Raw genomic sequence first — 12753 nt, 5'->3', positions numbered from 1 at the left:
AATTCCCAAGGGAATCAGGGATTCCCAGGGAAGAGAAAATTCCCAAGGGAATCAGGGATTCCAGAGGGAATGAGGGATTCCAAGGGAAAGGAGAATTCCCAAAGGAATCAGGGATTCCCAAGGGAAAGAATTCCCAAAGAAAAGGAGAATTCCCAAGGGAATCAGAGATTCCCAAAGGGAAGGAGAATTCCCAAGGGAAGGGAGGAATTCCCAAGGGAATCAGGGATCCCAAAAGGAAAGGGAATTCCCAAGGGAAGGGAGGAATTCCCAAGGGAAAGATTCCCAAGGGAATGAAGGATTCAGGGAAGGGGTTTAGGGAAAGATTCCCAAAGGAATGAAGGGAAAGATTCCCAAAGAAAGGGAGGGAATGGTGGAATTGGAAGGGATGGGATTTGGGGAAGGATTCCCAAGGGAGCTCAGCATTCCCAAGAAAAGGAAGGGAAGGATGCCAGGAAAAGAAGGATTCCCAAAGGAAGGGGAAGGGAAGGATTCCCAAGGGAATGAGGGATTTAGGGAAGGGATTTCGGGAAGAATTCCTAAAGGAAGGAAAGAATTCCCAAGGAAAAGAAGGGAATGAGGGAAGGGAAGGGATTCATGGGAATGGGATGGGATGGGATGGGATGGGATGGGATGGGATGGGATGGGATGGGATGGGATGGGATGGGATGGGATGGGATGGGATCCATGGGAATGGGATGGGGGATTCCAGAGGGAAGGGATTTCGGGAAGGATTCCCAACTGGAAGGGAAGGATTCCCAAGGGATTTGGGAAGGATTTAGGGAAGGATTCCTGATCCTGCTGATCCCAATCCTGATCCCAGTGATCCTGATCCTGGTGCCAATCCCGGTGATCCCGATTTCAATCCCAGTGATCCTGATCCCAATCCCGCTGATCCCGGTGCTGATCCCGGTGCCAATCCTGCTGATCCCGCTGTTGATCCCGGTGCGGCTCCTGGTGATGCCGGTGTGGATCCCGTTGATCCTGCTGCCAGGGATCCCGGTGATCCCGGTGCTGATCCCACTGTCAATCCCGGTGCCGTGGATCCCGATGCTGTTCCCAGTGCCGTGGATCCCAGTGAGGATCCCAGTACTGATCCCGGTGCGGGTCCTGGTGCCGATCCCAGTGCTAATCCCGGTGTTCCTGGTGTGGATCCCAGTGCGGATTCCCCTGCGGATCCCGGTGTTCCTGGTGCTGATCCCAGTGCTGATCCCGGTGCGGATCCCGGTGTTCCCGGTGTGGATCCCGGTGTTGATCCCGGTGTTCCCTGTGCTGATCCCGGTGTGGATCCCGGTGCGGATTCCCGTGTGGATCCCGGTGTTCCCGGTGCAGATCCCGGTGCTGATCCCGGTGCAGATCCTGGTGTGGATCCCAGTGTTCCTGGTGCTGTTCCCGGTGTGGATCCCGGTGCGGATTCCCGTGTGGATCCCGGTGTTCCCGGTGCAGATCCCGGTGCTGATCCCAGTTTGGATCCCGGTGCTGATCCTGGGGCAGATCCTGGTGTTCCTGGTGCAGATTCCGGTGTTCCCGGTGCTGATCCCAGTGCTGATTCCGGTGCAGATCCCGGTGTTCCCGGTGCAGATCCCAGTGCCGATCCCGGTGTTCCCGGTGCTGATCCTGGTGATGATCCTGGTGTAGATCCCAGTGCTGATCCCAGTGTTCCCGGTGTTCCCGGTGCCGATCCTGGTTTGGATCCCGGTGTTCCTGGTGCTGATCCCGGTGCTGATCCCGGTGTTCCCGGTGCTGATCCCAGTGTGGATCCTGGTGCTGTTCCCGGTGTTCCCAGTGCAGATCCCGGTGCCGATCCCGGTGTGGATCCCGGTGCCAGGGGGCTGTAGACCAGGAAGTCGTGGCGGCCGCAGTACCGGGCAGCGAAGCCCCGCCCGTCGGCCGTGGGGTCGGAAAAGGCCAAATCCCGGGAACTGAGCACGGCCCCGAACACGAACGTGCGCCTGCAACGGCACCGGGAAATAAACAACGGGGGATAAACAATGGGGGGGATAAACAATGGGGGAGATAAACAACGGGGGAGATAAACAACGGGGAATAAACAACGGGAGAGATAAACAATGGGAGAGATAAACAATGGGGATAAACAACGGGAATACAAACACGAACGTGAGCCTGCAACGGCACCGGGGAGATAAACAACGGGGGATAAACAACGGGGTTAAACAACGGCAGAAATAAACAACGGGGATAAACAACGGGGATAAATAACAAGGATAAACAGCGGGGGAAATAAACAACCGGGATAAACAATGGGGATAAACAACGGGGGAAAATAAACAACAGGGGAAATAAACAACGGGGATGAACAACGAGGAAAACAGAGGGAAAATCACTGGGAAAAATAAACAGCAGGGAAAATCAACAACAGGAATACGAACACCAACGTGCGCCTGCAACAACACCGGGAAAAATAAACAACGGGGGAAATAAACAATGGGGATAAACAACGGGGAAAAATAAACACCGGGAGAAACAGTGGGAAAATCAACAACAGGGAAAACAAACAACGGGGAAAGCAGCAGGAAAAACACCGGGGAAATCACCAGCGGGGAAAATAAACACTGGGAAAATAACGGGGAAAATAAAACACTGGGAAATATCAGGGAAAGTAGCGGGAAAAATCATGGGAAACACTGAGGAAAAATAAATAATGGGAAAACGGGAAACATTGGGAAAACACTGGGGAAAATATCAGGCTCCTCATCCCCATTTCCCCCACCCCAAATCCCAGCTTCCCCTATCCCCAATCCCACTTTCCCCATCCCAATTTCCAGCTCCACATCCCCAATCCCAGTTCCCCATCCCCATTTCCCCATATCAAATCCCAGTTCCCCACCCTACATCCCATTTTCCCACCCCAAATCCCAGTTCCCCATCAACAATTCCCGTTTCCCCATCCCCAATCCCAAATCCCACTTTCTCCATATCAAATCCCATTTCCCCCTCCCCATCCCCATTTCCCCATCCCCAATCCCAGTTCCGCTGGCCCCACTCCCCGTTTCCCCCCACCATTCCCACCATTCCCGGCGTTATTCCCGGTGTTATTCCCGGCTGCGTTATTCCCACCTGAGGGCGTCCATCATCCTGCGGGCGATGCCGCGGCGCCGCCGCGCCCCCAGCACCCAGAGGCGGCTGATGCCGCACACGGCCGGCTCCGGGCACAGCGAGCAGCGCCAGGCGCGGGCACACGGATCGCTCCGCGCCTCCCACCGGGAATGCCGGGAATGCTGGGGGTCACGGGGATCCTGGGAATGCTGGGAATGCTGGGAATGCTGGGGGTCCTGGGAGTGCTGGGGGTCACGGGGGTCTGGCAATGGCGCCAAGCCCGGCTCTGGCAGCACCCGGAATGCCTGCGGGGAATGGGGATGGAAATGTGGGAATGGGGAATTGGGAATGGGGACTGGGAGTGGGGATGGGAATGGAAAACTGGGAATGAGGAATTGGGAATGGGAACTGGGAATGGGGATGGGATTGGGGATGGGAATGTGGGAATGGGGAATTGGGAATGGGAACGGGGAGTGGGGATGGGGATGGAAAACTGGGAATGGGGATGGAAAGGTGGGGATGGAAAACTGGGAATGGGGATGGGATAGTGGCAATGGGAAAGTGGGAATGGAAATGGGGATGGGAATGGAAAACTGGGAATGGGGATGGAAATGTGAGAATGGAGAATTGGGAATGGGAACTGGGAATGGGGATGGGGATGGTAAACTGGGAATGAGGATTGGAATGTGGGAATGGGGAATTGGGAATGGGAATCAGGGAATGGGGATGGGGAAAGTGGCAATGGGAGACTGGGAATGGAAATGGGGATGGGAATGGGAAATGAAATGGGGATGAGAATTGGGAAAGTGGAAATGGGGACTGGGAATGTGGGAATGGGGATGGGAATGGGAAACTGGGAATGGGAGCTGGGAATGCGGGAATGCCTGGAATGAATGTCGGACCTGGCGGATGGGGGTGGAAAACTGGGAACGGGAACTTGGGAATTGGGGAATGTGGGGATTTGGGAATGTGGGAATTTGGGAATTGGGGAATGTGGGAATTTGGGAATGTGGAAATGTGGAAATTTGGGAATTGGGGACTGTGGGAATTTGGGAATTGGGGAATTGGGGAATGTGGGAATTTGGGAATTGGGGAATTGGGGAATGTGGGAATTGGGAACTGGGGAATGTGGGAATTGGGGAATTTAGGAATTTGGGAATGTGGGAATTTGGGGAATGTGGGAATTGGGGAATGTGGGAATTTGGGAATTGGGGAATGTGGGAATTTGGGAATTGGGGAATGTGGGAATTGGGGAATTGGGGAATTTGGGAATTGGGGAATTTGGGAATTTGGTACCTGTCGGATGGGCTGTGCCAGCAGGCAGCCCAGCACGCAGCGCCCGGCGCTCACAAACAGGTACAGCCGGGAATGCGCCGGGAAGGGCCGGGAATGCTCCGGGAACCCCAGCTCGGAATCCACCACGGCCAGAACCTGCTCGGCCTGCGGGAAAAACAGGCGGGAATGGCGGGAAAAACGGGTGGGAATTGTGGGAAAAACGGGGGGGAATTGTGGGAAAAACGGGCGGGAATTGTGGGAAAAACGGGGGGGAATTGTGGGATAAATGGGTGGGAATTCTGAAAGAAATGGGTGGGAATTCCGGAATAAATGGGTGGGAATGATGGGATACATGGGGTGGGAATTGTGGGATATATGGGGTGCGAATTCCGGTACAAATGGGGTGGGAATTCCGGAAAAAATGGGTGGGAATTATGGGATTCATGGGGTGGGAATTCTGGGATAAATGGGTGGGAATTATGGGATATATGGGTGGGAATTGTGGGATAAATGGGTGGGAATTATGGGATATATGGGTGGGAACTGTCAGGAAAATGGGTGGGAATTCTGGCAAAATGGGGCGGGAATTCCTGGGAAAATGGCATGTGAATTCCCTGGATGGAAAAGGGGGTGGGAATTCTGGGATAAGTGGGGTGGGAATTCTGTGAAAATGGGGTGGGAATTCTGGGATAAATGGGTGGGAATTCCGGGAGAAATGGGGTGGGAATTGTGGGATAAATGGGGTGGGAATTGTGGGATAAATGGGTGGGAATTATGGGATATATGGGTGGGAATTCTGGGATAAATGGGGTGGGAATTCCGGGATAAATGGGGTGGGAATTGTGGGATAAATGGGGTGGGAATTGTGGGAAAAACGGGTGGGAATTGCGGGAAAAATGGGTGGGAATTCTGGGAAAAATGGGTGGGAATTCTGGGATAAATGGGGTGGGAATTGTGGGATAAATGGGTGGGAATTCTTGGAAAATGGGGTGGGAATTCTGGGATAAATGGGTGGGAATTCTGAGAGAAATGGGTGGGAATTATGGGATATATGGCATGGGAATTCCAGGATACATGGGTGGGAATTCTGAGAGAAACGGGGTGGGAATTCCGGGATAAATGGGGTGGGAATTCCTGGGGAAACAGGGATTAGATTTCCAGGAAAATGGGATGGGAGTTCCCAAGGAAACGGGATTTGTTCCCAAGAAAAGCTGGGTTTGCACAGGGATTCAGGGATTTGTGTGCAATGGGAATCCGGGATTGGGTCCTGCTGGGGTTTGGGATTTCGGGATCAGGATCCCCTTGGGATTTGGGAATTTGGGATCAGATCCTGCTGGGATTTAGGGATCAGTTTCCATTGGGATTGGGGATTTCAGGATCAGTTTCCATTGGGATTTAGGGATCAGATCCCATCAGGATTTGGGATTTCAGGATCCACTGAGATTTTGGGATCAGATCCCATTGGGGTTTGGGATTTAGGGATTGGCTCCCACTGGGATTTTGGGATCAGCTCCCATTGGGATTTGGGGTCAGATCCCATTGGAATTTGGGATTTCGGGATTAGCTCCCAGTGAGATTCGGGATTTTGGGATCAGACTGCATTTGGATTTGGGATTTGGGATTTGGCTCCCATTGGGATTTGGGATTTCGGGAGCAGCTCCCATTGGGATTTAGGGATCAGATCCCATTGGGATTTAGGATTTCAGGATCCACTGAGATTTTGGGATCAGATCCCGTTGGGGTTTGGGATTTAGGGATTGGCTCCCACTGGGATTTTGGGATCAGCTCCCATTGGCATTTGGGATTTCGGGATCAGATCCCATTGGGATTTAGGGATCAGATCCTGCTGGGATTTAGGAATCAGATTCCACTGGGATTTCGGGATCAGATCCCACTGGGATTTCGGGATCAGCTCCCATTGAGGATTCGGGATTTCAGGATCAGACTCCATTGGGATTTCGGGATCAGATCCCATTGGGATTTTGGATATCAGACCCCACTGGGATATCAGGATCAGATCCCACTGGAATTTTGGGATCAGATCTCACTGGGATTTCAGGATCAGCTCCCGTTGGAATTTTGGATTTCGGGATCAGATCTCATTGGGGTTTTGGGATCAGCTCCCGTTGGAATTTTTGGATTCCAGAATCAGATCCCATTGGGATTTCGGGATCAGACCCCACAAGGATTTTGGGATCAAGCCCCATTGGGATTTTGGGATCAGATCTCACTGGGATTTCAGGATCAGCTCCCGCTGGGATTTCGGGATCAGACCCCGCTGGGATTTCGGGATCAGATCCCGTTGGGATTTGGGATTGCAGCTCCCATTCCCAAAGGGAACCCCGGGAATTTGCCGGTACCTTCCTGAGGGCGTATTTGGGATCCTCGGGAAGGATCAGGAGGATTCTCCCGTCCCAGAATTCCGCAACCACGCGCTCCTGCTTCCAGCCCTGCCACGGAATGCCGGGAATCCCTCAGGATTGGGGGATCCGGGATTGGGGGATCCTGGGAATCCCTCAGGATTGGGGGGATCCTGGGAATCCCTCAGGATTGGGGGGATCCTGGGAATCCCTCAGGAATGGGGAATTTGGGATTGGGGGAATTCTGGGATTGGGAAATTCTGGGATTGGGGGGATCCTGGGAATCCCTCAGGAATGGGGGATCCTGGGATTGGAGGAATTCTGGGATTCCCACCCCATTCCCATTCCCCATTCCTTCCCGATTCCCAGGTTCCCCCCACTCCCACCAGGATTCCCAGTCCCATCCCACCATCCCGGGATTCCCAGGCTCCCCCAATCCCGGATCCCCAATCCTGCCGGGATTCCCAGGCCATTCCCATTCCCATTCCCATTCTGTCATTCCCATTTCCCATTCCCATTCCCATTCCCACCATCCCCATCCCCATTCCCATTCTGTCATTCCCATTTCCCATTCCCATTCCCATTCCCACCATCCCCATCCCCATTCCCACCATTCCCACTCCCATTCCCATCCCCATTCCCACCATTCCCACTCCCATTCCCATTTCCATTTCCCATTCCCACCATTCCCACTCTCACCATCCCCATTTCCCATTTCCCATTCCCCATTTCCAATTCCCATTCCCACCATTCCCATTCCCATCCCCATCCCCATCCCCACCATTCCCACCATTCCCGTTATTCCCGTTATTCCCATGTCATTCCCGTTGTTATCCCGTACCGGGTGTGTCAGCGCCTCCCTCAGTGCCCGGTGGTGCCGCAGGTGCTGCAGCCGATCCTCGGGAACGCCGGGAGCGAACAGCATCCCACAGGATCCACAGTGCCGAGGGGACAGGGAATGCTGCCCTGCATCCTGGGAAAAATAACGGGAATGTGGGAATGTGGGAATGGAACAGCATCCCACAGGATGGGCAGTGCCGAGGGGACAGGGAATGCTGCCCTGCATCCTGGGAAAAACGGGAATGTGGGAATGGAACAGCATCCCACAGGATCCACACTGCCGGGGGCACAGGGAATGCTGCCCTGCATCCTATGGGAATAACGGGAATTCTGGGAATGTGGGAATGTGGGAATGGAACAGCATCCCACAGGATGGGCAGTGCCGAGGGGACAGGGAATGCTGGCCTGCATCCTGGGAAAAACGGGAATGTGGGAATGGAACAGCATCCCACAGGATGGGCAGTGCCGGGGGGACAGGGAATGCTGCCCGGCATCCTATGGGAATAACGGGAATAACGGGAATGTGGGAATGGAACAGCATCCCACAGGATCCACACTGCCGGGGACACAGGGAATGCTGGCCTGCATCCTATGGGAATAACGGGAATGTGGGAATGGAACAGCATCCCACAGGATCCACACTGCCGGGGGCACAGGGAATGCTGCCCTGCATCCTGGGAAAAATGGGGAAAAATGGGAATGTGGGAATGGAACAGCATCCCACAGGATCCACAGTGCCGAGGGGACAGGGAATGCTGGCCTGCATCCTGTGGGAATAACGGGAATAACGGGAATGGAACAGCATCCCACAGGATGGGCAGTGCCGGGGGCACAGGGAATGCTGCCCTGCATCCTGGGAAAAACGGGAATGTGGGAATGGAACAGCATCCCACAGGATGGGCAGTGCCGAGGGGACAGGGAATGCTGCCCTGCATCCTATGGGAATAACGGGAATGTGGGAATGGGGAATGTGGGAATGGAACAGCATCCCACAGGATCCACACTGCCGGGGGCACAGGGAATGCTGCCCTGCATCCTGGGAAAAACGGGAATGTGGGAATGGGAAATGGGGAGAGTGGGCATGGGAGTTCTGGGAATGCACACAGGGAATGCTGGGAACGGGGAAAATTCAGGAATGGGAGTTTTGGGAACAAACACAGGGAATGCTGGGAATGGAAGAACATCCACAGGATCCGCACTGACCCGTGTCCTGGAAATAGGGGAAAACGGGAAAAATGGGAATTCTGTCAATGGGGAATCCTTGGAATGCACACAGGGAATATTGGGAATGTGGAAAATTCAGGGATGGGAGTTCTGGGAATGCACACCGGGAATGCTGCCCCGCGTCCTGAGGGAATATCGGGAATGTGGGAATGCTGGGATTATGGGAATGCTGGGATAGCTGGGAATGAACACAGGCAATGGTGGGAATGGGGAATGGAAGAGCATCCCAGAATCCCGGAATTCCCACATTTCCCCTCCCAGGGACCATTCATTCCCAGGGAATTCCCGGATTCCCAATCCCATGGAATGTTCCGGAATTCTGGAATTCCCACATTTCCCCTCCCAGGGACATTGCCAGGGAATTCCCGGATTTCCCAGCCCATGGAAAGTTCCAGAATTCCTGGAATTCCCACATTTCCCCTCCCAGGGAATTCCCGGATTCCCCATCCCACAGAACGTTCCGGAATTGTGGAATTCCCACATTTCCCCTCCCAGGGAATTCCCAGGTTCCCCATCCCACAGAACGTTCCGGAATTCCGCCATTCCCGTTTTCCCGCTCTCACAATGATGAGCTGATCCCAGGAGCTTTCCCGGCTTTTCCTGGGAGCTTTTCCAGAGGGAGCCAACGGGGCCGGGAGCTCCTGCAGGGGCCTGGGAAAGGAAGAAATGGGAAAAATCAATGGGAAAGTGGGAAAAAAACAGGGAAAAAATCAGGCGGAAAATCAGGAGCAAAATCAGGGAAAAATGGGAAAAATCAGGGGAAAAATCAGGGAAAAAATGGGAAAAAATCAGGGGAAAAATGAGGGAAAAATCAGGGAAAAAGTCAGGGGAAAAATCAGGGAGGAATGGGAAAAATCAGGGAAAACCCTGGGGGGAAAATGGGAAAAAATCAGGGAAAAAAATCAAGCGAAAAATGGGAAAAATCAGAGGAAAAATGAGGGAAAAAATTCAGGGGAAAAATCAGGGAAAAAATCAGGGAAAAATCAGGGAAAAAATCAGGGGAAAATGGGAAAAATCAGGGGGAAAATCAGGGGAAAAACGGGAAAAATCAGGGGAAAATCAGGGAAAAAAATCAGGGGAAAAATGGGAAAAATCAGGGAAAAAATCAGGGAAAAAATCAGGGAAAAATCAGGGGAGAAATGAGGGGGAAAATCAGGGGAAAAGTCAGGGAAAAATTCAGGGGGAAAATTCAGGGAAAAAATGGGAAAAAAATCAGGGAAAAATTGGGGAAAAATGGGAAAAATCAGGGAAAAAATCAGGGGAAAATCAGGGGGAAAATGGGAAAAAATCAGGGAAAAAATTTGAGGGAAGATGGAAAAAATAAATGGGAAATGAGGAAAATGGAAAGAAAAATAAAAAAAAAGGGCAAATTGGAAAATAGTGGGGAAAATGGGAAAAATGGGGGGAAAATGGGGAAAAGGGGGAAAAGGGGGAAAATTGGACAAAAATGGGAAAAGGGAAAAAAAAGGGATAAAATTGGAAAAATGGGGAAAATAATGGGAAAAAGGGGGAAAATGGGGGGAAGGGGGAAAATGAGGAAAAATGGAAAAATGGAAAAAAAATGGAAAGGAAAGTGGAAAGAAAAAAGGGAAAAAAGGGGAAAAATGGGAATAGAAAAAGGGAGAACAAAGGAAAAAAAGTGGGGAGAAAATGGGGAAAAAAAGGGAAAAAAAGAGGAAAATGGGAAATTGGGAAAATGGGATCTCACCTCCTCCTGCTGGGCAGGAAAATCGGGAAGAGCCCGGCCGGACATGGAGAGCCTGGAAAAAAACGGGAAAATTCCAGAAAATCCAGGAAAAATCCAGAAAAAAAACCGGAATTGTGAGCTCAGGGATGGGCAGTGGGAATGTGGGAATTCCTGGGCAAAATTCCCAAAAATCCAGGGCAGAATTCCTGGAAATCCAGGGCAGAATTCCAAAAAAATTCTGGAGGCAAATTCCCAGGAATTCCAAGGCAGAATTCCCAAAAATCCAGAGCGGAATTCCCAAAAAATCCAGGGCAGAATTCCCAAAAAATCCAGGGCAGAATTCCAAAAATTTCTGGGGGAAAAATCCCAGAAATTCCAAGGCAGAATTCCCAAAAATCCAGGGCAGAATTCCAAAAAATTCTGGGGGAAAATTCCCAGGAATTCCAAGGTAAAATTCCCAAAAATCCAGATCAGAATTCCCAGGAATTCCGAGGCAGAATTCCCAAAAAAATCCAGCGCAGAATTCCCAAAAATCCAGAGCAGAATTCCAAAAATTTCTGGGGGAAAATTCCCAGGAATTCCATGGCAGAATTCCCAAAAAATCCAGGGCAGAATTCCCAGAATTCCAGGGTAGATTTCCCAAAAATCCAGAGCGGAATTCCCAAAAAAATCCAGATAAGAACTCACAGGAATTCCAGGGCAGAATTCCAAAAAGTTCTGGGGGAAAATTCCCAGGAATTCCAAGGTAGAATTCCCAAAAATCCAGAGCAGAATTCTCAGGAATTCCAGGGCAGAATTCCCAAAAAAACCAGGGCAGAATTCCCAGGAATTCCAAGGTAAAATTCCCAAAAATCCAGCACAGAATTCCCAAAAATCTGAGGCAGAATTCCCCAAAAATCCAGGGCAGAATTCCCAGAATTCCAAGGCAGAATTCCCAAAAATCCAGGGCAGAATTCCCAAAGTTTTCCCAAATTTTTCCCGAAGTTTTCCCGAACTTTTCCCGAGTTTTCCGCACTCACCCAATTCCTGCTGGGCCGGGGCCTCCCGGGAATCCGAGCTCGATCCAGAGGATTCCTGGGAAATGGGAATTGCAGGAAAAATGGGAATTGTGGGGTTTTCCAGGAATTCTGGGAAGTGCCCAAGGAAATCTTGGATCCATCCGGGAATTTGGGGATGGGAAAGATTCCTGAAAATTCCCCTAAAAATTCCCAGGAAATTCCAGGAAAATTCCCCAAAATTTTGTGCATTTCCCAAAAATCCCCTGAAATTCCAAAAAATTCCCTGAAATTCCCAAAATAATCTCAGAAATTACCAGAAATCCCTTGGCATTGGAAGGAAATTCCCAGAAATTCCCAAGGAAAATCTGTGAAAATTCCCAAAAAAATTCCCCACAATTGACAGAAATTTCCCAAAATTCCCAAGATAATTCTCTGAAATTCCAATGGAAACTTCCAAAAATTCCATGAAATTCCCATAAAAATCCCAGAAATGGTCCAAAATTCCCAAGGAAATTCTCAAGAAAATTCCCGAAGATTCCCAGAAATTCCCAGGGAAATTCCCAGAAAATCCTCGAAGATCCCCTGAAATTTCAATTAAATTCCCTAAAAAAATCCCGGAAATTCTCCAGAAAATTCCAAGGGAATTCCCAAAAAAATTCCAGAAATTCCCCAGAATTCACAAAAATTCCCCCCAAATTCCCAAGGACATTCCGATGTAAATTCCCAAAAAGTCCCAGAAATCCTCGAAAACTCCCACAAATTCCCAGGGAAATTCCCAGAAATTTCTAAAAAATGCCAGAAATTCCCAAGGAAATTCCCAAGAGAATTCTCTGAAGTCCCAATGGAAATTCCCAAGAAAATTTCCCCAAAAGTTCCCAAAAAATTCCCTGAAAATCATTGAAAATTCCCACAAATTCCCAGGGAAATTCCCTGAAATTTCCAAGAATTCCCAAAAATCCCCAGGAATTCCTGAAAAATCTTTGAAAATTCCCAAGGAAAATCCTAAAAAAGTGCCGGAAATTCCCAAAAAAAACTCCCAAAATTCCCAAAATTCCCGGAATTCCCTCACCTCGTTCCCGCCGTTTTCCCGGTTTTCCTTTCCCGTTTCCGGAACTTTCGGCGCCGTTTCCCGCGCATCCTCCCCGGGGGATTTTTGGGATTTTGCCGGAATTTTCCGGGATCGGCTCCGGCTCCGGAAGAAGGCGCCGCCCTGGGGGAGCCGCACACGGGGCCGGACCCCGGCCCGGAAAATCCGGGAATGCACGGAAATCTGGGAATTCCCAATGTTGGGAATCTGGGAATTGCCAACCCCAGA

At 50.9% G+C, this 12753-nt stretch overlaps 1 protein-coding gene across 1 annotated transcript; it reads right to left on the bottom strand.

Moving 5' to 3' along the window:
• Window positions 1-210: 210 nt before the first annotated feature.
• ESCO2 (establishment of sister chromatid cohesion N-acetyltransferase 2) lies at window positions 211-12575 on the bottom strand. The gene is made up of 8 exons (XM_074537373.1): window positions 12508-12575; window positions 10462-10513; window positions 7531-7662; window positions 6690-6779; window positions 4351-4494; window positions 3311-3359; window positions 3076-3236; window positions 211-1949 (listed from the first exon to the last, which is right to left on the bottom strand). The coding sequence occupies exons 1-8, from the start codon at window positions 12573-12575 to the stop codon at window positions 537-539; spliced, it is 2109 nt and encodes a 702-aa protein (XP_074393474.1). The 3' UTR covers window positions 211-536.
• Window positions 12576-12753: the final 178 nt, after the last annotated feature.

Source organism: Zonotrichia albicollis, chromosome 3, assembly GCF_047830755.1.
Source record: "Zonotrichia albicollis isolate bZonAlb1 chromosome 3, bZonAlb1.hap1, whole genome shotgun sequence".
In the NCBI taxonomy this organism is placed as follows: domain Eukaryota; kingdom Metazoa; phylum Chordata; class Aves; order Passeriformes; family Passerellidae; genus Zonotrichia; species Zonotrichia albicollis.
The sequence above is the reverse complement of the archived record's forward strand: the minus strand, read 5'-3'. Positions and strand labels throughout refer to the sequence as shown.

Excerpts from the sequence above, each read along its gene's own strand:
- ESCO2 (XM_074537373.1), bottom strand. The coding sequence starts at position 12,575 with ATGCGCGGGAAACGGCGCCGAAAGTTCCGGAAACGGGAAAGGAAAACC. Across the intron at positions 10,514-12,507 it reads GGGAAAACGGCGGGAACGAG|GCTCTCCATGTCCGGCCGGG; the intron begins GTGAGGGAATTC and ends GTTTTTTTCCAG. Across the intron at positions 4,495-6,689 it reads CCAAATACGCCCTCAGGAAG|GCCGAGCAGGTTCTGGCCGT; the intron begins GTACCGGCAAAT and ends TTTTTCCCGCAG.